We start from the raw sequence: 26,518 nt of genomic DNA, 5'->3' as shown, positions 1-26,518 counted from the left end.
ATGTCGCCACCAACCAACGGTATTCCTGCTTCGTCGGGGGAACAAGAACCACAGCAGGGTATAGCGGAAAAATATATGAGTTTAAAGCGTCGTTTTGATCAGTTGGAGGAGGTGAGTCTTTTATTGAACAATTTTTGGCCCTATGAGGGAATATATGGAGTGCTGGAGTGCTCAAAGGCTATCTAAGGAGAGTAACTCAGGATCAAATGGATCAGGTGAACCCCGTACAGGAATACGCGAGGAACGAGAGTGCGTCTCATCTATCTTGAATGCACGAACTGGAGCTGAAATGTCATTTTGCTGATATCCATCAGGTTTCTTCTCGGGAAGATGACTGAGCTAGAACAAACGTCTCAAATTCACCTCAATACCGTTGTACCCCAAGACTCAATGTCAACCGGCAACCAAAACACAAACGCGTCTGTTACTGATCACAAAGCACGTATGTCCTTTCATATGCCTTGAACAATTGAGATTATTAAGTATAGCACAGAAAACGGCCAAAATCTGTTATCACCATCGAGGACGAGCAGGATGCAATCTCAGAGACACGCAGAAGGCACAGAGAGCACAAATGACACGGCCATGGTTAGTTGAAAAGAAACACGTAAACTTTTCATTCAATGTCAACCTTTATGGTTTAGATGGATATGTCTGGCAATCAGCTCTCAAATCAAGGAGGGGATGTACACATGCAGGATGGGCAAGGTGCGTGGTGATATCTTTAGAAGACTCATTCAATGCTCAAATTCTACTTGTATGTTTAGCTCAAAATGTCCAGAACTCTGCGTCTACACAGCGCGAAGCAACAGTCACTTCACCTCGACGAGAAACAAGATCTACACGGCAGACTCGCAGTTCCAGAAATGATGGGACAGTTATTGCAGCAGTCGCGGCCGCCACCGCAGAAGCAGAGGCTGCAGCTGCTTCACAAGCACAGTCTGTAGGTAGAGCATCTGTGACTGTAAGTTTCTGTTTCAAACACTCCAATGAACGTAGCATTGATCTATAGTAGCAGTCCCCACCGACAACCTCAACATCTCCTTCCTCAACGCTAGCGCACGCCCTTGGCCCAACTCCTATGCATTCTACCAAAGACATGACATCTGTCAGCCCTCAACCACATATGCAACATACGCCCTCCATGGAAAGCATTTTGAAAGTGGCAGAAGCAGCGGTCGCTGCGCAGAACGCCGCTGCCGCGGCTAATCAGGCTGCGAAGTCCGGCCCTAGTTCAGGCACAGACGCAAATTTAGACCCAAGTTTAACGTCTGGTACCAATAAAGCCGGACAAAGCACATCCAAGGACGCCAATGGACACAACGCCTTGGCCGCAAAGCCACCTACCGTGAATACTTCAACAACCCCTTCGAACAATACTACTCCTAGTAGTTCTACAGCGACCCCGACAAGCGCTACTCCCACTCCAACGTCAAGCCTCAGTAATAATCCATACCTCAGCCTGACTACCAACCTACTGGCACGTACTGGTGGCACTTCGGCTTCGCCAACAGGGCACCCCATGATGATGCCCTACCCGATGTTTTACCCACCTGGCACACCAGTCACACCGAACAGTCCTTCATATCCGATGGCATATAATCCTTACTATTACCTTGCTGCACCGATGGTACCTGGTCCCAGCAATATGTACGCTCCACCACCTGCAACCATACCCTCGCCCTCCCAGCAACGCTCGCCACCGGAGCCCCAGAAACCAGTTAAGGCTAAACGACTAAAATCGCATACGGTTACCACCAAAAGTTTCAGTATTCCGATGGTACCTCGCGACAAGAAGGGAAAGCCCATGCTGCCGCTTAATGTCGGTATCATGACTGTCATTAGTCTGGGTGATGTATGTATGCGCGAGCATTTCCATACAGAACGGTATATCTTTCCTGTGGGGTATGAGGTCACACGGTCAGTACTGTCGTTAGCGACGATATGACAAGGACTGACGCATATCTTCATTATCTTCATTGATCAGGCGGTACCTCTCGACAGTTGATCCTACAATCGAAGTGGTTTACCATTGCACCATTCTGGATGGGGGCGATGGACCCAAATTCCAGATTATTCCCTCAGATAGACCAGACAAACCCATTATAGCCGGTACTGCTACAGGTGCTTGGTCAAACATCGTGAAACAAGCTAACGCCATCCGTAATCGTCAACACTCTAACTCGGTATCAGGCCCAGATTTCTTCGGCCTTGGTCAGAACACTATCAAACATCTTATCCAGCAGCTACCCAATGCTGATCGTTTACGCGACTATGTATGGCAAAATTTCGTCGAGGGAGGGTATGTATAAGTGCCTAAATTATTTATTTTTGGCTAAATTCACAACTTTTCAGGCCTCTTGGTGGAAGACATGCAGCTGTTATCCCGGCTCTTCCGGAAGAGTATGATGCATCGATGCCCATTGGGGCGTACTACCCCAAAAGGGATCTTTCAGACCCTAATGTTCCTAGGGGATTGTCGCATTATCCTCAACACATAATCGCCCAGGCAGAAGCACAGAGAGCGCAGAAACTCCTTACGCAGCAGCAGCAACAACAACAACAACAACAAGATCCAGCCGTTGCGGGGCCATCGGGAGCTTCTTCAATATCTCAGCCACAACAACCACAACAACCTCAGCAACAGCAACAGCAACCACAACAACAGCAAACCTCTCAAGTGCCACAGATGCCAGCCCAGGTAGACGTTGGTGCTGTATCCGGAATCCTGAATATCCACGAATATCAACCAATGCAAGCTCAATCTTCTGGAAAACGAGCCACCAGGAATGATGCGACAGCATCATCTACGCCATCGACAACTGGGCGAAACACCAGGGCAGCTGCTCGCGGGAATCAGCAGCAACAACAACAACAACAAGAGCAACAGCAGCAGCAGCAGCAGCAGCAAGTGCAACTACTAGCCCAACAACACTTCCAACAACAGTTTTTACAGTCTCAGCAGGTTCCGGTCAATGGTACCGAGGGTTTCCCAAGTCTCGCCGCTGACGGTACGATGCCGACAACATTTGCTGGCATTATGAACGCATACCCTGCTCCAGGCGTATCTTCTACCGCTAATGGTGTTTCTAATTCCTCAGTAGCGTCAAGCTAGTACCAATATGGAGGTTTCCCGACGGCGCGTTCTATTCAGTTTTTCTCCTGCATGCATTTTTCTTTTTGCTTTGTTGCATTAATCGTTGATTACGTAATACCGGGATATTACCCAGGAATTTTTATTTTTACGTGTTCAGCCATCTACCTTTTACCCTTCTCATTTCACGATCGACTTAATGTAGACGTGATGGGGTACCGTTGACAGCGGTGTAACTGATAATTCAATCTCTCTCTTTTTTTCTCCTAGGGTACTTTTTAACCCTTTCTCTTTCCTCGTGTTTGTGACCAATAGCCGAACTGTGTCGAAATGCGATTGCATTTTCACAGATATCATTCTCTCTTCAAAAGCATCTCCAATTTTTTCGGAATCCAGACTTTTTTTACCGTTGTTGGGAAAGGTGTCTAACCTTGGTTCCATTGCGTGCTCGCCACTCGCCATCATCCCATCTTGAGACGCCAACATGGCAGCTTTAACTCAAGATTGGATGCGATGGGGTGATGCACATCTGCGTTCAGGGAGCATCGGAATTGTATAGATAACATTTTCCAGAGGGAAACGTTGTCGATGATTATATGCGCCTTTGCTTCCGTCGTGGGATGTGCTATCATTGTTCGCTTATTGCAGAACGTGGCAAAATCGATTCGAGCGTAGAGTGGTTACTATATTTTATTACGCCGCCTCTGTGGGGACTCCTTCCGCTGCCAGGCCAGTGCCGGATTTGCAGAGTAGTATGTGAGGCGAACATTTTCATTTGCCACGTCTTTGTTATATTACACAATCACGGTGAAAGTACAAAGTGAGTAGTACAGTTCTGATAGCTAAATCCATTTGCTTTGAAATCTAATCGTTACATCAGTTAAAATCAAACGAGGAGTCTACAACTTATTGTCGACAGATGTTGACCTTTCTTCAACTTCGGTCTCAATTATAGGCGCTGCTGAAGATTGGGATGACGTGCTCTCTGTTTCAGGAGCTTTCGAGGTCGACTTCTCTTTGTTGGTGGATGATTCTGCCGGAGATACACTCGGGACATCTTCAGTGGCAACTTTTTCCTTGCTTCCTGTCGTCGAGTCAGTTCTACTCCTAGAAGGATTATCGTTGGCGTCTAGTTCAAGTTGGGAGAATTGTTTCTCTATTTCATTGAGCGCGTCCGGTTTCTTGATGTCTAGAGAGGTTCTTGTGGTTGGTTCCGGGTCAGTTGTAGTTGGTTTGGGATCAGAGTCCTTCTGCTTATCAGATACAACGCTGTCCTCGGTTTCGTTCCAAAGTTTGATCAACTCGTCCTCCCAACCCAGTTCTACGCACAGGTCTTTAACGACATCATCGCACTTTCCTAGCAAGACAATATCGTCAGCTCGAGAACCGATGTCTCCTACATGGTCAAGATTGATGAGGACGCGGGGGCAGCTTTCATCCACTCTCTGTGCCAAAGATGCGAATGGATAGACAGTTAACGATGTGCCCATAATGATGAGTAGGTCGGCACTTCGAAGATTGGGTATCGCACGGATAAATTTTTCCGGTAACTAACAGCAGGTAGAAAAGTCAGGACGAATTTTAAAACGAGATACAGAATTGAGACTAACTTCTTCTCCAAAGAAAACGATATCAGGCTTCACATAACCCCCGCAGTGTTCACATTTTGCAATTTTCATGCTGAATATGTGTTCCTTCATCTTTTCATCATCGTATGGCTGCTTGCATTCGATACATCGTTGCCCGGCGAAACTGCCATGCGCTTCTATTATCTTATCATCTGGAACACCAGCACGCCGTTCAAGCGTGTCGATGTTCTGGGTGAAACAGGTATGCAACAGAGATTTCTCTGCAAGCAATCGAATAAACGAATGAGTAATAGTCGGACGGAATTTTCCAGGATAGAGTTCGTGGGCAAGGGTATAGACTAGAAAACGGAGAATCCTGTCAAAAGTGATGCGTGGCAGAATCAACAAAAGAAACCGTACATGGGACTGGCTGTTTTCGGAAAAAGGAGATCTCAAAAACAGCTTCCGGATGGGGTAGATTTAATCTCGCGAGATTCGACTGTAGTGACGATCATCGAGGTGAAATCAGTATAACAGTAGTAGATCTAGAGCAGCAAAAATGTACGCACATAGAGGCCTGTGATATTTACAGTTTAGCTCTACAGATCAATATGATATTTTTCGAGAATGCGCACCAGTTTCAGGTGATCTGAAGTCTGGAATCCCAGCTGATGTACTAACACCTGGACAAAAAGTATGAATGTACGGATTCCCTAATCTTGGTAATATACGGACCTGCGCCGAGCTTTAAGAAAAATGTTAGAAGGATCTTGAGAAGGAAACTTGGATTCATCCATGACGCACCATTAACACCACATTTTTGCACCCCGTTGACTTGATGTATTTCGCAAGGGACGAAATATCTCTGCCTTCCAGTACTTGGGGCTTATCTCTTCGATTTCTATAGCGATAACTCATTTTGTTTCCTAGTTTTCGGCGAGAATGGTAGGATGTTTCTTCGGATTGTGGTTTCGAACGAATTCAAAAGATCTGACGGAGTTTCTAAGGAAGTCAACCTGATCCTGGTAATACTGACGATGAAATTCGGGGTCTGAATTTGCAAGGAGTGGCCGCTCTAGACTAATAGCCGTTTGAGTGGAAGAAGTCCTGGATGGTCTTGGTGAGAAACAGAAGAACCTTCGGGCGCTGTGTGATTGAGTGGTCAAGGCGCTTGCCGAGAGTAACGTGGGCACTATTTGCTTCCCTTCTTTCTCATCCAATTCTCATCCAAGGCTACATTCAATCTGCACTCAATTGCCATTCGACGTCCCTTCTACAATCTGATATATTATTTCAATTATACACCCGCTATATACATTAAAATCCAACCACTATACGAGGCTTCTTCCTCACTACTTGACCCAGGCTGCACAGCACTGGAGATCTTCGAAATGTTTGCCGAAGAGGATATCTTAAAATGCTTATTTGCTGCCTTCGAATCCACCCAGAACCAACTTTATTTGGGCACTGACACTACATCAGTCGGCGATCTTTCGAGGAATTTCTAAAAAGCATTGCATATGATCAACTAGGTGAACTCTATCCATATCTACGGCGACTACGTGGAACTGCAGTGCATGACCATATCGCAGAGGGCTTTATGTCGGCGCCATATGCTCATGCTGAGGCATTGTACTTCTGACGGATAATCATCTGGTCTCTTTCGACCTGGTAATATACCATAACATATGCACAACTCTCCATGCTCTCAACTTGTTTTCAGCCCGAACGTGCAATACCGAACGACTGAACTTCGCCATGAAAAACTTGGCAATGTAGGCCTTCGAACTTCCCGTGGTATGCCCGCTTTATCTTCCGTATTTATTTCAGATTTCTTTATGGCGAATTATCCATTGATATGGTTCCTGACCTGATTGGAGGTTTATTATTTTTAGGTTCTTTGGTTCAGAGATATGAAGAAGCTTTTCTCTGCTTTTCTCCTTTCATCATGATGGAAAATAAAGAAGACTACAGGCGCCATGCGACTGTAATATGCCTCATTTTCATTCAAGAGGCCGATCATCAAATCTAGTCTTGGCCATGAACTTGAACTTCTGCTCTGAACACTTGCATTTCCGTGTAAAAAACAATTGGCCTCAAGGAACATCAATTCGTAATTTTTGTCCTAATTTCTAGAACATCCTACTGGTTTACTAGTATTGGTTTCAAAAATGCGCATTGCAATGTTTCCATTTTTCCAGTTTTTCCGTCCCGCACATTTGTCGACTATTCCTTACCAAACTTTGAAATGATCTTTCGTCCACTCATCCCCCGCTTGCATACCGTCCGCCTTCCTGGCCCCCGGCACCGATGTCAATTCACCGAATGTCCACGTACAATAATGTCTCTTTCTGAAAAAGAGATGTTTGAAAAGCTATATAAACTGGCAGCTTATCGTGGCAAAATTCAGTTCTCCAAGCCAAACCAAAACAACCTAAGCAGCCTAACAGCGCTCTCAAACGCACTCGCATAAACACCACAATCGACGTAAAATTATTATGAAGTTCACCTTGGCAGCGCTCTTCACTCTCGCCTTCGCCCTCGGCGCTTCTGCTGTGGCTATCCCTGATGGCATCGAACCCCCTGTGGTCACACGAATCACCTACACCTACCCCGACGGCACTGTGGGCACCAAGACGTTTACCTTCCCGAGTAATCCTACCCGCACCATTTTGCCACCACAGACCATCCCGGTCTAATACCCTTCGTGGTTTTTTGCTTCCTTTTTCATCACCAAAATTTATGTATGCTTTTCTATCAAACTTGCCTTAACACTGTAAACTAACCTCGCATGACTCCTCCCAGAATCGAGACGCTCCTTGTTTGGAGAAATTATCGAAGATGAGAGGGATGTTCGATTTGTATTTTGTTTTGGTTGATTGCTGGATTTCCATAATTTTGTTGTATATTGCGAATCGGATTTCTATTTAAGAAGGGTATAATTAACTGAGAGCGATGCTAGCAATTTCAGGACAGGCTCCATGAATCGGTATTTGTTTTCAGACTCATGAAACCATCTACGCCTCAAAGAAGATCGTATATGCTGATCTTCGTTAAGGATAAGGGTCCCATTGAATCGACGAAGAATGGCTTTAAATAAGCATTCGATTGTCGAGTACAAATTCCTCCGTTAATAAATCAGTTATATATAATGAGCTCGGTAACGTATTCAATCGTCTTGAACTCCATGTTCCTTGTTCCAATCCTTTAGCCAAGAAGTTACAAACGATATCATCTCCGCGTGGATCTTGCGAATCTCAGGTGGCTCCTGGAAAATGTTAGCCAGCCCGTATTCATCGTAATGGTGCACAGCGTCTAAGAAAAAGTGCATTAGCATCGCCATCGAGAGACATCAACGGTCAAGACGAGTGAGTTGCTTACTGGGAATAAGTTTGAAGGGTCTTAGAATGGTATCATTGCGTTTGGGCGCATCATCACTGTGAGGGGTAACTGGCCTCCATGGGTCGACTATTGAATAAAAAAGTACCATCGTCAGGAACAAAAATTAAAAATTTACAAGGAGAATGAACATACCTTCGCCATCAATAATAGCCAGCCTATCGGCTTCAATCCAAAAGTCGCCCAAGGCGTTCACAGCAGTAATATTTGGCATTGATGGCACTGAGAAGTGTTTGCCTGGAGGGAATGCCTGGGAAGGTATTGATTCAATAAATATAGAAGGAGATGTGCGACCACGAAGGATTAACCTGCTTGCAAATTTTAGATTCGTATCCAAGAGTCAGTAGCTTTGAGACAATTCGAGGAGTATTCTGGTCAGCGGGAGCAGTCTGAAGGAAAGGATCAATAAAGCGATCGATGAAAAAGTAGAACCACTCACAGTGAAATAACCCCACTGAGTGCAAACTTGGAAAAGCCAGAGGCGCCATTCCTGGTCGATATCATCTTCTTTGTATTTGTCGTCGTCATAGGTGCCAAAACACTGTTTTACTTTTGGTCCGACGAACTTCCTAAGGTGTAATGAATACTGACCTCTTCCACGCTGAAACCTTCAGGGCATCGAGAGACGATGTGCTGATGTCATGGGAACCTTACGTCAATTGGCTTCGTTGATGTAATAAACAATCCGGCCTACTTTCTTGATCCATTTTCCGTAGTTGATCACAGATAAATCGACCGCCAGGCCATCCTCGAGTTGTACTATCCTATCAGGATGTCCAAAAGGTAGCTCAGACAACCCAGGAGTAGACGACAAAACCCCTGCATCCAACGCTTCGCAGAATTCGTCGAACCTGGTGCTCCCAACTGCAGGGTCCCAGCATTTCGCTTGCCATGATCCAAGGGGGGTCTAATGATTCGAACGTTAATGCACGAAACAACTCACAGTCTACTAGGCGAGATACCTCTAGAACAGATGCGAAGTCATCGTCATGTTCAAGTTCGCCCAGGCCGAAAAGGTTTTTGAGTTGACGCTTGAGTATCGCGGGACCAGCCAGAATAGAGTCGATGGTATTAATCGAATTCACGAGATGGGCAGAACATTTAGGATCAGCAGCTTCACGAATGAGGTCCATGTATTGCCAATTTTCGAGAGAGGCATGGGTTACGCCTAGAATTAACGGGATATAAATTAGTGCGTGTGATTTAAGATTGGTAGTACGCACCACTCGACGCAATAGCTCCCCATACAATATCTGGATACAAGATTTTCATATGAGCTGCCCGAGCGCCTGCGTAGGATCCCTATCATTGGAGTCAGTATTCAATTGCCAAGTTTCATCATCGATATGCTTGCCCCGTAGTAAATCCAAGGTGTATTGGGAGCAGTCAGGTCTTCATCGATACCATTGAATTCAATGTTCTTCATAAAATTGGCACTATCCGCAGCTGATTGTTCATTGTTGAGGAAGCTTCATTGGTTCGGTTGGTTCGGTGGAAGGTTGAATGAGGAATAGAATTATCACATACCGGAGGGCGTCCGTGGAGAAGTTAGTGACTGGAACGGATTCGCCTTTAAACAGACATGATTTAGTGCTCGGTCATTGGTATCGATGAAGTCTTACCATAGTAGCGATGCTCTAGTATCACTCCTACACCTCCAGTCGCGCGCGTCAGGATTTCGACAATGCCCGTATCGAGGAAAGGCAGACGATTCTATACAATAGGTGGTGAACTGGAATTGAGCTTGATAGAATGACGTCGACCCCGCCGTAGTACTCACCTCTCCACTTGTTTCTCCGCCATCCAGGACAATCACAGGTGCGCCTTTTCGCGGTTTGTAATGACGCGTACTGACCCAATAGCGTTGGTGAAAGAATGCCCTTGATTTGCTGTCAAAGTGGTCCAGAGGTTGTCGGAACCATTGGGCTGGAAACTTCTGTGGTAGGGAGCTATCTTTTGAATCACTGAATGCTTTCTGCGCAGTGTCCGATTCTTGACGGACGCCCGCAGTATCCAATTTCTGGTTGGAAACCTTCTGAGCGTGTTTGTCCAACTTCCACAGATTGACGCCTTGTGGTCCAAGAATGCGAATTTGATCGTTATTAGACAGTGCATGGGTTCCGCTTGACACTGTCAGGAACAGTGCTGCAGCGACCGCTATGGTCTTTCTGGCCATCGTCGTCGTAGTAATGATGATACAAGACTTAACCACCCCTTGGTGTGAACGGAATAAAGACGGCAGTGGCGGACCGGACACTGTTCGGCTCTGGTTTCGGGGTCCTAGTGGTTCTGGTGGATTACTCTTCGATATTGCCCATGCAAGCCACTTTGATTCTGTATCATACAGCTACACTGCTTCCACTGAACTTCAATCAACTTCAGTTCTGCACCGCCTTCCACAAATATATTCAATAAGGGCTCTCCAAGTAACAATTTTGGATGCTTTCTTCTCAAGCGATACTCGGGGTGCTGTCATCCTCAACCTGTGTTAACGATGGAGCTAAGCACGAAAGCATACAAAAACTTTGCACAAAAGGCTTCAGAGAGCTATAATAACCGGACGGGACTCTTCGTTTATTGATGTTACTGTGATCTGTCCAGATGTCAACAGGGTACTGCAACTTCACTGAAGTAATGAGTGCGATACCTTCATCGGTAAGAAACCTCACTTCTGCTACAATTCGATTACATTGGATCACTTACTACGTCTTATATAGCCTTCACATACTCTAGAAGCTCATGTGCAAATGCAGGATGAAGCAGAGGGTGGAAAGTGAGTTTTTATGTTCTATAAACAATCACTTTCGACACATGCCAGGCAGCTACTCAACCACTTCAATTTAATCTCTAGGTCTTTGAAGACACCTGACTCAAGTTCATTCTTTCAAGACTCGCGCAATGTAAGCATCAATGGTGGACACTTCAACAGTACTATGGGCCATCACACAAATGTTACCATCCATCTTGCGCGTACGGGACTTTGTTGCTTGGTATTTCTGATTTCAGCCGACCAACTTTTATTTAACAGAGGCACCCTTCTCAAATACGGATTCTCCCTCTACCACCGAATCGAAAACAAGGACTCAAACTGCTATGGGTACTACTACCGCGGATGCTAAACCAAGTGTGTAATGTCGTGTTGATTCTGAGAAAGGAAATTCTAACGCGAGCCAGAGGCGAGGAGGACAGATGCACCTAATAATCAAGTGAGTGATTCCAGTGTGTAGCGTATCTGAGGTTCACATTCATTAGCCTCGTCAAAGAATACCTGCGATGCACAAGAGCAATGAAATTTACGAAAGGCAGCTAAGCTTAAAAGGACGCGGGCTTCCATTGTGGATACCAGAGCCAAACAGACGTCTTCCTATAAACTACAGGAAGGACGGAGTTTCCATTGGCGATGTGGGCATCATCACCCCCTCTGGCGGCTTTTCTTTCCTGTTCAACATATGCCTTCCGGCAGACGACCCCATCAATCTCGGAAGGGTACCTGAGGATTTTGTGCCTATCTATCCACAGTTAGACGATTCCATGGATATTCGCGAATTTTTTGAGTTCAAACAAGGAAGCTACCTCGCCAGTACGTCGATCGAAAATTCACAGACCAATTCCTTTTTTCCGTGAGCTTTCTCCTCTTTTTGCTTTTTTGTCAAACAACATTAAAGGATTATATGCCTCCAGGGAGTTGCTATTTGAATCGATGGCTTCAGAAGGCGCGATCTTGACTATGCCAGAGGGTGCGATTTCCTTTGACCTGGAAAACATACCCCGTTTCCGAGCATATGCAGCCGCGAATGTCGAAAGTTGGTATCGTTTCGTAAACGGACCACGAGGCCGTGAAGCCAAAAACGGAGACATTCGGCTCGTGACAGGATGCGACAAAACAACATCGTGGGGTATGGCTGTGCTTTCAAATATATCTCAGGAGAGGAAGAACTGCCTACGATTCAAGGCAGCCGGTGACCCGCAAAGACCTTCGACTTGTACTTACAGTTGGGAGTGTTCTGGGATGGTCGAGGCTCGCATAGGTCCTGATCGTCGGGAGATTGACGATTTGCGAAGACGGGATCGAAATTGCGATTTCGCGGACAACGATCATGAAAAATATATGAATCAGTGCCTCTTCGTGCGCACACTCAATCTCGCTCTCGGTGCAGAATTGTGGGAGAAGGTAAACCAGGAGCTGGCATTAGCGGTTGGGGCTATACAGGATCAAAATGCTAGATGCTCCAAATGCTCCAAAACTACTCCAGGGCACAGCAGTGGGAACCAATCCTCTTTCTCTCAGAAGAGCGCATTTTCGTACTCCAATATAGTTGACAAACAACTCCAAATCTCTATGTCGACCACACCTGAAATTACGGTAATTCGCTTACTAAATCATACGCCTCCTCACTGACATGTGCCTCGAGACCTTTCATCCTTCACGTTATGTGAACGATCTACTCTTGGAAAGTGTAAGTCCCAATACATAATTAACGTCCCTTTTTTTAAGGAAGAGATTATTTTAGTTTCCTGAGGCAAAAATGGTTATCAGTCACGATAGTCACTGGATGTCAGTCGTCAATGAGGTCAGTTTTGATCATATTGAATGCATGAACAATGATTAATAAATCAATAGGATTGTACTTTCTCTACGCCACAAGTACTAGATTTGCTAAATACGATTCTGGACAAATACGATATTATAGACGACGAAAATGGTGGGAGGGTTGCTCATGTCACAGGTTTGATTCCCCCTGACCAATTCTTAGGGGTGATCTACTTGAATGATGAGAATGAAGGAGTATTGCAATCCTCTGTCATGGACTCCCCGATTGAAGACATACTCTCATTCAGAGGGATGGCAGAGCTGTCATTGGACTGGACGGATGTGGATGGATATGGTTGGTAATCTTTCTTCATGGCGTGTCCCAACAACTTGAATTTTAAAGTCTGATAATTATTGCAGAGGGGACTGAATACGATCTATCAGCCGACATGTATACCGTCAATGAAGAGTACTACCCGCCTCCATTATACTCAGATATTCCGTCAGGTTGGGTCTATACTAGTACCCCCGCCAGTGATTCGGATGATGCGGATAATACCCGCCCAAATTCAACTGCAGGCCAGCTTCCAGTATTAATACCACAAAATTCTCCACTGCGCAATTCGTTGTCAATAAAGGGGCCACTTAGTGACAGTACCCGGTTTACAAAAATATCTTCTACAGATAGTAAGTCACTCACTACTTTGCCACAACAGTAATACTCAACTCAAAACCTAAATAATAATCCAGTCTCTCGAAGACCACAGACTCATGCACATTCTTACGCCCAAATATCAAGGTACCAATTCAGTGACGAGAAACGGCCTGTCACTACCGATTGCAATTTTCAAACTCAAAGCAATAAGAACTTGAAGTGCAAAGGAAATTTCGCACCTGGATTTCGGGCATGGGCCAACACCACCTCAATATATACAGGGAATACCGATATTATTTTGCCACCCAGATATGTTCACACTCCCTGCTCAACTCTATGAAATATGGATCCCATATAAAATAAAACAGCCATTCTCTCGTCCCCAGTTCTATTTTTAGCTACAGAATCCATGCAACTTTTTTTGTGTCGGTCAACTTCTTTTTCATCTCTCAATGAGTTACTTTTTAAACCAGCTGAACTGTTTGGAACACCGCAATTTACCTAGAATACTTTTGAAGTTAGCGATGGGAAAATAAGTTATTTCCCTCTATTCACAATGATTCACTGCGTAGGATACCTGCTTTAGGCTGTTCGTCTTCGAAAGACTGATGCCTGAGTCTGATCTTTGGGCATATTTGGCTCACAAGAAGCCTGGTCGCGACAATTTGCTAGATTCCAAGGTTCGCGAGGTTTGGACTCATTTTTTTACCTTTCCCGCTAATACCTCGTTCTACTACGTTTTATCACTGATTACAAAAATGTTTTCTAGACCAATTATCCCAGAAGAGACCATAGAAAGCGCGCCTTCATCTCCTTCAACAACCAAGAGAATGGTCTATCTACCCCTGTCAAAAATGAAGGCCTGCAATGTGTGTCAAAAGCCATCGTGGCGTAAAAGACTACGCATATGTGGTACATGCGGTGAGGTAAGGTCAACCCTGAAGGACTATGAAACTTTTTTGGCATCAAAATGACACATATAGGCTGTATACTGCTCGAAGGAGTGTCAACAGGACGATTGGATCGAGCACAAAGCTAAATGTGGTATGAAATCATTGTTTTTGAGTCTAAAAAATATAGGTATAGAAGAATATGTGCTCACATACATACTTTCAGGGGAAACGGACAGAATTGATCTGGCTAAATTTCACCCATTCATTGCGGCCATCGCACATGTGTTTCAAATATACCCCGACTACGGTGTGCATCGTGCCATACTAAGCAAGATTTTAGGGGTTGAATTGATGAAGACCAAAACGATCACGAACACGAGAGTCGTCATCCTCGGCGAAGCAACCAGTTTGAGGGATTTCGGCACTGAGAGATGGTGGCCTGAAGGCAATTTCGACGAACGCCAAAACCTTAAGCGCCGCATACTGAACGACGGCCGTCTTCTCCCAATCGTCGTCGCTATAGCCATATGCTTGGTTTCTGAGGATATACACCACGACCGCAATCCCTATCTCTGAAACTCCCGATGCTCAATTCACTGGACGACGTCGCGCGCGATTGTGCTTAGACAAATCTCCCATAGCTGACTTTGGGATCGAAAAAGTTTCCTTCATTTCCGCCAAAGGCGAGGGATTGGCCTATTATTATGTCGAAGACGACCAATGTCTTATCAACGCAACACCAGAGAACCATTACAGATTCTACTTCACGACATTATCTGGAAACGAGTACTATATCGACGTTGGCTTAGCAGCGTTAAATTTTGGGATATTCGTCGATGTAAAACCGTACTCCAAGCTGGTGATGCCGCATTTGGGCATCGCTCCGTGTTTCTTCGAAGGCCGGGACACAAAGTTTTTAGATTCGATAATGTTTAAATCTCACCGTCACTGGTCAGCACTTCGGGACCCGCGAGTCCATAGGATCGCCCAGAGCGTAGACACAAGCGCCGAGTACTTCAAAACCAATCATTCAGTGGATTTATGCGCCATCATGGATGAGATCTCAGGCGGCAGGTGTAAAGACTGGGAAAAAGACCTACTACTGAGGAAATACCTCCCAGACGCAACCGACATGTTTCGACTCAACATGGAGGAAAGAGAGTACATGCGTTTCCCAGCCACACCTCCATTCAATATAAAGATCGCTCATGATACAACTTTACCGAAGATCTCGGTCAAGCACGCATCAAAAATCGTCGACTACGTAGCAAAGATGGAACGTAAATTGAAGAAAGGACAAATCACACGCGAGAAGTTGGAATCGTTATTCCGCTGAAAATATTGACCTGGAAGACGTGGCAAAGATTCGATAGTTTGTCAAAATTTCAAATCAAATGATACTCATCTTCGCATTGATTTGTCTTGGTGTTTTTACCCGTGTTAATGATGCCAATCCAAGTTAAGCGCCCAGGTATTGTACACCACCTTCACCATAGCCGGTTGGTCGCCCTGGATCTACATAATCCAGACCCATGAAGCCGCACACCTTCGAATGCTTAATTACTCAAAAGTTCAAAAACCCAAAGACCACTGGGTGGAAACGCGATAACACGTCCATTTTTCTGTTACATAGCTGTTGAGATAAGGTGCTTGCGTGGTTTGGGGGAAATGACAATGAACAAACAGAGACAAGGTCGGAGAGTGTGAAACGAGAGCGAGTTGTAGCAGATAACGAAATGATTGCGAGGAAAGAAAAAAAAAAGAAAATGAGGCTGGTGTGGCGTTCATGATGACAGAAAGGGAAAAAAAAACTAAACTTATCCAAGATGGCATGTAAAGGATGAACAAGGAAAAGCGAGATCGGCGACGACGAAAAAATCTTTTTATCGATGAACCACAACAACAAACAACAGGTGAAAGTAAAATCAAGGTAAAAAAGACAAGTAAACACAATTGAAAAAAAGGTATGTCAGAGAACAAATGAAGCATTTAGAGAACAATGTCAGTTTACTCGAGTTAACACAGCTTGATAAGCGCATATTGATCCAAATGTAGCAGATCCGAGACATGGTAATCCAGACGCAGAAAGGGAGAACGAAGAATTTAACGAGAAAAGGTGACAAAGATGGGCGACAGGCAAAGTTCGAAACAAGGCAGAAGGGGAAGCATCGAAAGTTGATTGGTCGGTCGTCGTCTTCTCTCCAAAACTAGGGCAGATTTCATAGGATGGAGAGGATGAACTCATAAACACATCTAAGTTGGTTTATAGTATATCGTCGTCAAGTACTGCAATTAAAAAAGTATTAGTAACATATAACGAGAACAATATCAGAAAAAAAGCCATCCATCAAATGCACATTCCAACTAGCATACTCCAGCCCACAAAGAACCCAATTCCGAATGTAAAGTAGCGTAAATTTCATAGTAAAGCTCACCTTTTTCCGGTACCTCGTCGTGTTCGCCACGGCCAATACCCCGTTCTTAATCGCACTCGTACATAAATGGTGTAGAACAACATGACTCGGCACAGGCAGCACGCTGTTATCGTCCGTCAGCGCTGGCATGTTTGCATCATCAATCGTAATCGCCCGCGAACCGCTCACGGCTGCCCGTTCTAGTGTCGGCGGCTGTGGCGAGGGACTTTGTGTCGTTGATGATGGCATGGGAGCAGCGGACGAGGATTGCAAGCCTGGTTGTGGGAAACCAGCCAATAGTACAGAGGGAGGTAGAGCAGCCACCCCACCAGCAGCCCACCCAACGCCTTTTGGTGGCGTCTGCATAGGAGACATCTGGCCTGTCGGTGTTGCGGGTAATGAAGCCTGGGGAGATGTTGCAGCCGTCGTCGTCCCCGTCGATTCCACCCCACCCGATCCCGCCGACGCGCCAGAAATTGTCCCTGCCGATGTGCTCGCCAACGCGTTGACCGTCGAAGATGCCTGGGCCGCATTCGACGGCGTTGTCGTCCCTGATGCCGATCCTGACGCAGGAGCTGGCGGAACGGAAGAAGACGAAGTACTGGGTAACTGTACCGTTGACGATGCAGGAGTAGACGTCGGCACAGTGATAGCAGGTGGCTCGTAGTCTCCTCCATCTTCCGACGGTGGTGGTGGCGGCGGCACAGTTCCTCGTCTGCTACTCCTTGTTCCTCGCTCTCTTTCCCTCTCCCGTTCCCGTTCCCTCCTCTCCCTGCGTGCAGCGCTACCCTGACCGCTCCCCACACCACTTCCTCCACCATCTCTGTGTCCATGGTCCCCACGATCTCCACGGTGCCCATGCCCATGCGCGCTACCATTGACACTACCGTCACCACCATTTCTCTTCTGCTCCCCAACTCTCGAATTCAAAATCAGTTTGTCCAAATGTCTGGGCAAGCCAGGTGCGGGTGGAATATTCGGAGCAGGGACAAACCCAGACACGCGCGCGGTGTTCCCACTCGCGTCATACTGTCCAGCGGACGCTGCCAGATATGCCTCTTCCTCCCTCGCAGCTTCAAGAAGCTCCGGTGGAAAGACGTCCGTCCACGGAGCTTGGATGTATGCTGCCGCCGCCGCGGCAGCAGGATTTTTCGCAGCATCGGCTTGTCCCTTGTTGCCAGCAGTACCTGAGGAAGACGAAGGCCGCCTCTCGTCCTCGCCATCTGCTGATGAGTCAGCCGACCAAAAGCTTTGACCAGGCTGGACCTTTTTCGGGGGTTGCACGGATGCAAATTGGGGAGGTGGCATCGTTATCTGGATGGTGTTCGTTGGTGCAGTGGTAAACACAGGGGGTTGAGTTTGTCCAGGTAGTCCGTAGGTCAGCGGGACGGCGACATAGTTCGCTAGGGAGCCCTGGTCGTCAACAGCGGATGGAAGATCGTCCGCCACGCGCCATTGACCATCGACGAGGAAACGTACGTGGTGCGTTCCTGGACGCAGGTGTACGGTGAGTGTAAAGACATTAGGATTGATTGGGCTAGGAGACGATGGTTAGTCATATCCAAAAAAAACCAAAAGTATCAAAAAAGCTGGTCAGACTGAGGAAACAAGATCCGGAAACACGGCAATTGTGGCCCAAAGTCAGAAATGTCAAGATTGTCTGCATCGTTGGCCCACAGAAGAGTAAATAATCCCAGCGTCTATGCTTGATCTAATGCCCGCCAAACACGATACACGGATGCATGCAAAGCATCATTAGTATCAAGTCGCCCAGGACAACTGACGGAGCACATAGAAAGGGGATAGCGTGTTCGCACTGAATAGATATGCAAATATATGCGCATATATTCGCGTATCTGTGGGCACTATGGCAGAGCGAGCGAAAATATGCGGTATATGCGCCATTTTTGCGGATATTCTCGAGGCATTACGAAATCCAGATCGATAAGGAATAGAAAACAGAAAGCAAAAGGAATAAAATATGAGGAAAACTCACTCTCGTTCCATAGGTTGTCGTCCCTTCCACTCATCATCACCTGCTCTTGCCAGTACAACTTCTCTCCCACCTCCCATCCACACGATCTTGACCGGAACGGGGTCTGCCAATAAATCTTCCTTCAGTGGGCTCAACGCGGCGCTCTGTTCGACCTCAGCGGCTGCTTTTGCTGCCTTGCCCAACAAAACAGGAATGGATGACCTCACAACCTCCCTCGGATACCCTGATCCTATGCTCGGCATACTACTTGGCCCTGCAGGGGACGAAGGCGGAGCAGATGGTGTTTGTTGGCTCTTATCGTACAACTCCTGGATGCGCATGATCTGTTCATGGTGCTTGTTTGGAATTGCCTGTTGTCTACCCCTAGGCGCGCTCTGATTGTGTCTTGATTCGTTCTGGCTTTGGTAATAGCCTGCGGTACGCCCTCTAGGCGCTGGTGGGGGCGGGAAGGGCTGGTGTGTTGATGGTGGCTGCAGGCCCCCCCGATAATTACCGTACCCAGTGGTCTGCTGGAGCATATCGGAAGTGCTCGGGAGCTGCACTGAGGTGCGCTGCTCTGTCTCGACATCCTGAGATGTGATATAATGGTTAAACGGATAGTTGTTGTTCTGGGGAGCAGGTGGGATTGGTATCGATGCTGATTTTGTCTGGCGACCTCTGTTTGAGCCGTTGTTGCTGGCAGGTGTCAGTGAAAGAGAGGCAAGATCTGGGAGTTCTAGGGATCGTTTCTTGGTGCGCATGGATGGATGGGGATTGCCTGGGCCAGGGGATGTGGAGGTCTGGCGCATACTGGTCTGTGCGGGGGGATTCCGCGGGGGATTGTTGGCATTGGAGGCGGAATTGCCCATGGCTGGAGACTACCTGCGGGTATTTGGATCCTTTTGGGCAGTGGTATAGAGAGACAAGTGGAGTAGCACCCTCAAACATCCAATCGCATCCAAATCAGTGTTGCGCCATGTTTGGCTACTCTCATATCATAACCCCGTGCCTATCTCCGTTTTCGGTGTCTCTTGACCAGAGCCTGGGCCTTGCTATTTCCTGCTCTCACAGCTCACATCCTTGTGCCAACATACATGTATCCACCTCGTGATAAAACATCTCTCCGTCGGAAGCGCCCATAACTTGCCAAGTCAAACAGGGTGAATTTACACCGCAGTTGGGGTTGCAAGTCTGAATATAGTGTTAAACTATAGGTGCAAAGTTCTCTGCCAAACATCCCTGACACCTTCTCTTGGCAACTCACCCTCAAAATAAATCGACACCTTCAATTCAAATTCTCAAACGCAAGGCTATCACATAAAGAGGGGTGCAACTGTTCAAGTTGTTCCGAACCAGGTTCGCAGTCAGAATTTCCCATCTTACTGCTTCATCTTCCCAGCTCGCGGCAATTTCCAACAATTCGAGTCACGTAGATGTTAGTCTATGATTCGTACCCATCACGTCTGCTCAATGAATGTTCCCCATCTATTAATCAACCATAACTATGTTGATCTATTTTGGGGCTTCACAGCAAACAGTTGGTAGAACATCGCGAGAATCTTGTACTTGGAAAAGGTGAAATTAGGATCTGTATTGTCAAGGAATTGTATTAGTGAACCATCTGATGTTGAGCATATGACAGTAAGTGAAAGTTTAAATTCTCTTGCGTTTATATAAGTAAGCTCCAGGAAAACGAGGGGTTTTTGGCACCCAAGTTTCAACAGCAACAAGAGTGCCTAGCATGGTTTTTGACTCGACTAAAAGACCGCGAGATAACTTTAAGCGCCGATGCTCATAAATGGTATGGTACAAAATGAAATACTATACATCACAATTCAAGATTCTTCAGAAGCCATTTTATTTCCTTCTCGAACAATTGTTCAGGGTCTTCCGCTTCTTCTGGCCCTTGTTCAACCTACATATGGCGCTACGAGCTTTAAAGTTTCTATCCCGTACGCCCGCGTTCCAGTCATGATGGCAATGTTGTACGTATACATCCCAAAGTCGAAATATCATTCGGCATTCGAGAGCGTCTGGATATATATATTGTAGTGTTCCTCCGGATCCTGGCCTATCACGTACTTCCCGTCAGTTTCATTCTCTGCACGGTACGCCTCTGAGAACCAATACCCCAAGCTTGTCCTTTCCAGAGACGAGAAACGAGCCCAGAATAATCCTAAAATCCAAAATGAGCGTATCATCGTAGCTCAGCCGCACGCGTCGCCGATCTACCAGCGGGACAGATTCATCGTACTCTGCCGAGTCACACGCAACCGCAGTGGTTTTATACATTGCTGCCACAAGACCGATGCACAGCGCGATGTATATGGGTACGTGGTTCCCCTCGTTTGCGGTGCGTCTGTACAGTTTGAGGCGGATTGAGTCCGACTGAGCTGTTGGCCACCATGCTTCTAGCGGGGACCCTTGAGGGTGCGATGACCCGAGTACAATAGGCTTTGCAGAGACGCTGTTTGGGAAGGTGTACGACATCAAGCCATCAAGACGGGCTCACCGTGCACTGTGAACAAGGCTGTCTTTGACGCGTTCATAGATAGGGGCGACCGTGACAGCGCTATGCAGTCTGCACGGTAAAAATCATGATGTATACGCGCCGCGAAAGACATTTTTCTTTATACTAAAAGTACATAAATGCATTTTCAAATACAAGCAAATTTAATTTTTGTCAACCAGATCGTGAAGCCGCAGCCGCCTTCCGAATCTCTTGATATTCTTTCTCTTCTCGGCTCCTAGGACTTTTTCCCATTCTAAACCTCCTAGCCCATTGCGCGATTTTCTCCTCGAATTCCGGCGTACAAACACTCCTTAAATTTCCTGAAAAATCTTCATCAATATCGATTGCCGGCTCCTTCGGGAAATTCAAGTGTTCGCGTTTAACGACATTCCAATGAATGAGCTCTACAGCTTCAGGAAGAAAATCAATGACCATCTCCTTTTCAGCATCGGAGCATTTGCTTCCTTTAACATCTTCCATTAACGAGTGTATCTTTACATCGTTGACACCATGCTTCCGCCACTGGACAATATCGTGTACCTTCTCGTTCCGCAAAATAGAAAATCGACGATCGAGTTTGAAATTGGAAGAATCCATCCCTCCTCCTTTCTGGTATTGGCGGCCATAGAACATCCCTGGAACAAAGTCGACTTCAAGTCCGTAATCGGTGTTATGCTGCCCTGGGAGCCGGTACGGCTGGACATCGACTAGCACAGCCATACCGAACGTGTAGGACCCAAAATCCAGATACCACATGTTTCCCGAGAGCGTCTCAACATATATTCGGTAATGCTTGTTAGGATCCTGCCCCATCATATACCTGTCTACGCCAGGTCTTGTCTTTGAATTTGGGTCGGCAAACCAGTATCCAAGCCTTTGCTCGTCTTTGGTGTACAGTCTGCCCTGTGCAATCCCAAAATCTGAGATAGGTGAGCTACCACATGTCAGTCGGACGCGACGTCTCCCCGTAGCCTGAGCTTCCACGTCCACAGATTCATAGTCCGGCACCGCAGTAGTTGTGTACATCTCCGATACCAGCGCGAGGCATATGCAAAGATAGACCGGTAGCAGGTGTCCCTCTGACATAATACGTTTTTCAAGCTTGTAGCGTGCGGCTTTGGACGGCGCAGAGGGCCACCACTTTTCTGCTGCGGTCTTCCTGTCAATTTTTTCGCCAAGAACAATGGGTACCGCACGAACGCCATTCGGGAAGGTGAACAACTGTTTTCCGCTCAGAGGGTCTTCAGAAGAAAACCTGTCCCGGACGATGTTGTATGGGGCCTCTTGCACGAGAAGATCTGGGGTGTTAAGAATGCGGTGACGCAGAGCAGGATGTGTGTACAGGTTGTGAAGTTCTCGTAATTGTGTTGTGATGGTAGCCAGGAATGGCCAGTATGATTCAATATCGATACGGTCGGTTTTGTCCTTTCCTTTGTTTTTTTGAAAGAAAAATGTTTAGTTGGATCGATATCAATAACGAGATAAGCCATACGGACCGCAATACTTCTGCTTGTGTTCCTTCCAATCCTGACGCAAGCATTCAGAGGAGCAGTACACCACCTAACGAGAGGATCGATCAAATAGAATAGTACGATAATATATTTATAGAACGTACTTCAGCACAGTACTGACACCATCGCAATTGAGTTTCTTTCGAGGTCTTGTGGCATACGCTGCACTTATCAAGCTTGGATAAGGGAAGAAAGATTCTGGGTGGCAAATTTTGGGCTCTCCCAGTTTTTGCCAAAGACCAAGGCATCTAGCTCAATGCGTCGGGCGTGGTTTGAATTCAAAATCGGAAAGCTTTTGTCGCTGCAAATAGGCGCTATTCGCACAATGAATTTTTTGAGGATCTGCTGAGGTGTGAAAGGCGGAGGATCAGCTTAGATACGCGGGTGCTTTAGACGCACTGCACGGGGTTTTTATGTTGGTAACCACCTGTCGTGCTAACCTTACACGTAAGTCACTTCCAGCTACCCTTGCCGCAAACCACCATTTAGTAAGTACTTTACATAGGCCCTGGATCATATAGATGCTTGTTCATCGCGCTGTAAGTACTTTTCAAAACTGCTTGAAAATTCTCTTCGCGCTCATCTTTCGGTTTATTTCCCTTGTTGCACCTCTTTGACCACTTGTTAGCCAGATCTATAAGCGTGCTATTTTCAGCAGTCTTCTCAAAAGTACACTCATCTCCTGGATCCAAATCCATTGTCGTGTTAGGTACTGCCATGGGGCACTTCAAATATGCCCTGTCGTGGTGTTCATGATGGTGAAACCAACAGAGAATGTAAAGCAGGAGATCATAGCGCAGATTTCTTCTTCGGCACACGCTCTCCCCGAGATGTCTTCAAGTCAAGAACAAGAAGGACAGTCAGAAGGTTGGTGTTTTGGTCGTCGTCCTGGAATTGTACAATATTGTGGGCAAAAGGATTCGTGAAGATGATGTGGTCTCGTTTTGAGACAGATCTAGAAATGAGAGTAGTTCACTGATTGAGACGCGTCCTTCCATAAAGTATGATGACAATTGCTGGATGCGCAACTGGAGAAACAGTGAAGAAGTGGGGTACGAAGCAAATGATTCAACCGGTTTTTCCCACTGTAACGTGCGCTTCGCTTACCGCTGATTCTGCACCTTCGAACAACAGGGTTATTTCGAGCGCCAGGCATTACTCCAGCAATAAATTTAAATAAACAGATAGTCGATTTCCACTAAAGCATCAAAAAACAGCAAAAATCAGTGCAGAACTGCATTCTGAACATGTCAGTAACTTTGCATGATAAGATAAGATAAGATAAGCAAGTTCCTGAGTTCCACACGAGATGTCACATCATGCACATGTCGTCACATCTTTTCAGCTCACGCGTTTGCCGGTTCATTACCAAATCATTTCCCTTCATCATTTGAACCACAACCACCCCATTCTCTCACCAATGCACGCAAACATCCAACTTTATCCTTGAAACGATACGAGACTTGAAACGGGAACGCATTTTCACGACCTTCGTTAGAAGTTATCAGTGATACAGTCTTCACATTTCGCTCCCGGCATTCCTGCTTTTCTATATCTACCATTTATTAAACTGAACCGCTGCCAAAAGCCATGCAAGATCACATCAAAAAAGACATTTCGGGTGATTGTATACGGTAAGCACTATTAACACCTCTGTCCGTCTTCAACTCACACACCAGCAGCGTTTTGACTGAAGGTACTCTATGACCCATCTTTAATCAATGCATCCCAAGAGTCTGACAAGATTTCACAAAGTTTTCGGACACTCTCACTTCAAAGGCAAACAGAAGGAGATTGTTGAAGCTGCATATCGAGGTATTTCATTGAAATGTATATCTTTCTCATAGCTTTGGTAGCTAATTCATCATAGGCGCTGACGTGTTAGTTGTGGCACCAACGGGATTGGGAAAGGTATTAACACAAATGTATGCGCTTTCAAATCAAGTCTCATGCTGTGATATTCTTCTACAGAGTCTATGCTTCCAGATCCCTGCAATTGCTGATAAGGTTAGAAAATTTTTGCCGACAATTCAGTAGCTACCTAATAAATAAAACTCCTAGCGTGGCGTATCTCTTGTCGTGTCGCCTTTGTTAGGTACGGTTTTCTCAATCATTTATCGAAGACAAACTAACATCTTAGTTGATAGCTCTCATGCAGAATCGTACGTCATTGATATCGAACACTTCAAACATTGATCTCGGTAAGCTAAGTCGGAGTCTGACGCAGAAATCGAGAATCTGCGATTGAAAGACGTGGAAGTCGCAGCTTTGGCGTCTCATGTATCGAATTCAGAACAAGATGAGGTTAGTTGATACACCCATATCCCCCTATCCTATCACTAAATGTCTCATTTATGCCATTTTCTTCCCAAGATCTGTAAAAAATTGCAACTTTATGATACCCCACTTAAACTTTTATACGGTCCGCGTCGTGATTCTCCTTTTTAGATCACTCCTCACAGGAGAGCATAGTGACCCCCGAAAAACTTAGCACACCCAACTTTCAAGATCTGCTGAATGTAGTACATGAAAACCATAATCTTAATCGACTAGTGGTGGACGAGGTGAGTTAATCCTTGGAAAGATATTTTCTATGTTCACTGTGCGACGTAGGCGCATTGCATCTCGGTGAGTTTGATTAAAGCATGTCTTGCACAGCTATGTGACTTGAACGTGCGTTTTATCAGGAATGGGGCCACGACTTTAGGGCAGATTATAGACGAATCGGGAACTTTCGTAATAGATATCCTGATGTCCCAATTATGGCTCTGACAGCAACGGCTACAGCTGTGTATGTGGATTATCCTCGTGCACTACTGGAGATTGATATACCTCTCATAGGGTGCAGAATGACATTATCAAGAGTCTCAAACTTGATCACAGTCGCCTCTTTACAGCTCTTCACCCATTCAATCGCGAGAACTTATTTTACGAAGTTGGCTTCCTTATTCTACTGCTTGAGCGACACCTCTGATCATACTCACCGCTTAGGTTAGATACCTTTCTAATCCTAAACCTCTCAATCAAATGGCCGAAATGTTCGAGTATATTACTGGACTATACAAACGACGAGGGCAGGCATCTTCAGGAATCATATACTGCAGATATAGAAAGACCTGCGACGAAATATCCAAGTATCTACGTGACAAGGGCATAAATGCCAAAGCATACCATCGGGGCCTGCCGTAAGTTGATAATATGGTTGGTTTTTCAAATATTCAATGCAAAGTATTTTTAGGTCTGCAACTCTGGAGAAGACCATGAAGGGCTGGACGACCGGAGAGGGAGTTGATGTAGTAAGCTGGAATATATATCTTCCTTGATGTTTATAACATTTAGCCAGGTTGTTGCTACAATTGCCTTTGGGCTCGGAATCGATAAAGGAGATGTTCGGTACAGTGCTCTACTCACACTTGTAATGATTGTGACTTTGATTCGATTCGAGCAGTTACATTCTCCATTATGACATGCCAAAGAGCTTTGAGGGTAGGTCTATGTCATACTTGGGCTCTTCATGAAGGATTGAAAGGCGGCATTCTAGGATACTATCAGGAAACAGGTCGGTGCCTACGCCTACAGACCTGCAACAACATCAATAATGTCTTGTTTTGTTACCAGGTCGTGCAGGTCGCGACGGTAATGTAAATCCCTCATTCACATATGCCCATATATTTCGGACAACTAATCCATGAATTCAAAGCCTGCAAAGTGTATACTGTATTATTGTATGATTCACGATTGAACAGCTCAAGAGTTTACCACTGATCATGTCCCCCAATAGCACGAGAAGATGTCATTCGCGTGAAGAGATTTGTTAGATCTTCCGACCCTAACCGGGTACGAGACGACGAGGACGATGGACCTACGCCTACTCAAAGAGCATCTGGGAGTCTTGAAGCCGTACGATTTCTTTGTCTTTTTTGTGTCTGTTACACAGCTCACCATATTAACTTTACTAGTTGATTA

The 26,518-nt window shown here is 45.9% G+C and overlaps 6 protein-coding genes across 6 annotated transcripts; 2 read left to right on the top strand and 4 right to left on the bottom strand.

The window, feature by feature from the left end:
* Nucleotides 1-3,115, top strand: JR316_0007336 (Transforming growth factor beta regulator 1; the record flags this gene model as incomplete). Its single annotated transcript, XM_047893079.1, has 9 exons — nt 1-111; nt 188-249; nt 315-442; nt 494-588; nt 645-708; nt 768-964; nt 1,016-1,920; nt 1,988-2,302; nt 2,356-3,115. The coding sequence occupies 9 exons, from the start codon at nt 1-3 to the stop codon at nt 3,113-3,115; spliced, it is 2,637 nt and encodes an 878-aa protein (XP_047748361.1).
* Nucleotides 3,116-3,993: 878 nt separating this feature from the next.
* On the bottom strand, nt 3,994-5,580 carry JR316_0007335 (NAD-dependent protein deacetylase hst2-1; the record flags this gene model as incomplete). Its single annotated transcript, XM_047893078.1, has 7 exons — nt 3,994-4,644; nt 4,705-5,021; nt 5,083-5,161; nt 5,232-5,239; nt 5,298-5,345; nt 5,398-5,407; nt 5,467-5,580. 7 exons carry the CDS (start codon nt 5,578-5,580, stop codon nt 3,994-3,996), a joined length of 1,227 nt encoding a protein of 408 aa, XP_047748360.1.
* Nucleotides 5,581-7,831: 2,251 nt separating this feature from the next.
* On the bottom strand, nt 7,832-10,237 carry JR316_0007334 (putative extracellular serine carboxypeptidase; the record flags this gene model as incomplete). The annotated part of the gene is made up of 13 exons (XM_047893077.1): nt 7,832-7,977; nt 8,044-8,130; nt 8,197-8,311; nt 8,370-8,450; nt 8,501-8,602; nt 8,653-8,694; nt 8,756-8,968; nt 9,024-9,229; nt 9,285-9,363; nt 9,416-9,530; nt 9,589-9,631; nt 9,684-9,774; nt 9,842-10,237. The coding sequence occupies 13 exons, from the start codon at nt 10,235-10,237 to the stop codon at nt 7,832-7,834; spliced, it is 1,716 nt and encodes a 571-aa protein (XP_047748359.1).
* A 458-nt stretch (nt 10,238-10,695) lies between these two features.
* JR316_0007333 (uncharacterized protein) lies at nt 10,696-15,476 on the top strand (the record flags this gene model as incomplete). Its single annotated transcript, XM_047893076.1, is given in 17 exon segments — nt 10,696-10,716; nt 10,779-10,834; nt 10,913-11,031; nt 11,090-11,185; nt 11,236-11,267; nt 11,314-11,681; nt 11,743-12,424; nt 12,474-12,518; nt 12,573-12,632; nt 12,683-12,764; nt 12,816-12,947; nt 13,013-13,279; nt 13,343-13,391; nt 13,834-13,927; nt 14,017-14,116; nt 14,364-14,650; nt 14,664-15,476. The coding sequence occupies 17 exon segments, from the start codon at nt 10,696-10,698 to the stop codon at nt 15,474-15,476; spliced, it is 3,303 nt and encodes a 1,100-aa protein (XP_047748358.1).
* A 917-nt stretch (nt 15,477-16,393) lies between these two features.
* Nucleotides 16,394-19,398, bottom strand: JR316_0007332 (SNF1 protein kinase subunit beta-2; the record flags this gene model as incomplete). The annotated part of the gene is made up of 3 exons (XM_047893075.1): nt 16,394-16,426; nt 16,576-18,091; nt 18,551-19,398. 3 exons carry the CDS (start codon nt 19,396-19,398, stop codon nt 16,394-16,396), a joined length of 2,397 nt encoding a protein of 798 aa, XP_047748357.1.
* Nucleotides 19,399-20,623: 1,225 nt separating this feature from the next.
* On the bottom strand, nt 20,624-23,271 carry JR316_0007331 (uncharacterized protein; the record flags this gene model as incomplete). Its single annotated transcript, XM_047893074.1, has 4 exons — nt 20,624-21,036; nt 21,284-22,471; nt 22,538-22,601; nt 23,110-23,271. The coding sequence occupies 4 exons, from the start codon at nt 23,269-23,271 to the stop codon at nt 20,624-20,626; spliced, it is 1,827 nt and encodes a 608-aa protein (XP_047748356.1).
* Between the last annotated feature and the right edge of the window lie 3,247 nt (nt 23,272-26,518).

The sequence above is a fragment of the Psilocybe cubensis genome, chromosome 6 (genome assembly GCF_017499595.1).
Source record: "Psilocybe cubensis strain MGC-MH-2018 chromosome 6, whole genome shotgun sequence".
NCBI classification, from domain to species: Eukaryota; Fungi; Basidiomycota; class Agaricomycetes; order Agaricales; family Agrocybaceae; genus Psilocybe; species Psilocybe cubensis.
The sequence above is the reverse complement of the archived record's forward strand: the minus strand, read 5'-3'. Positions and strand labels throughout refer to the sequence as shown.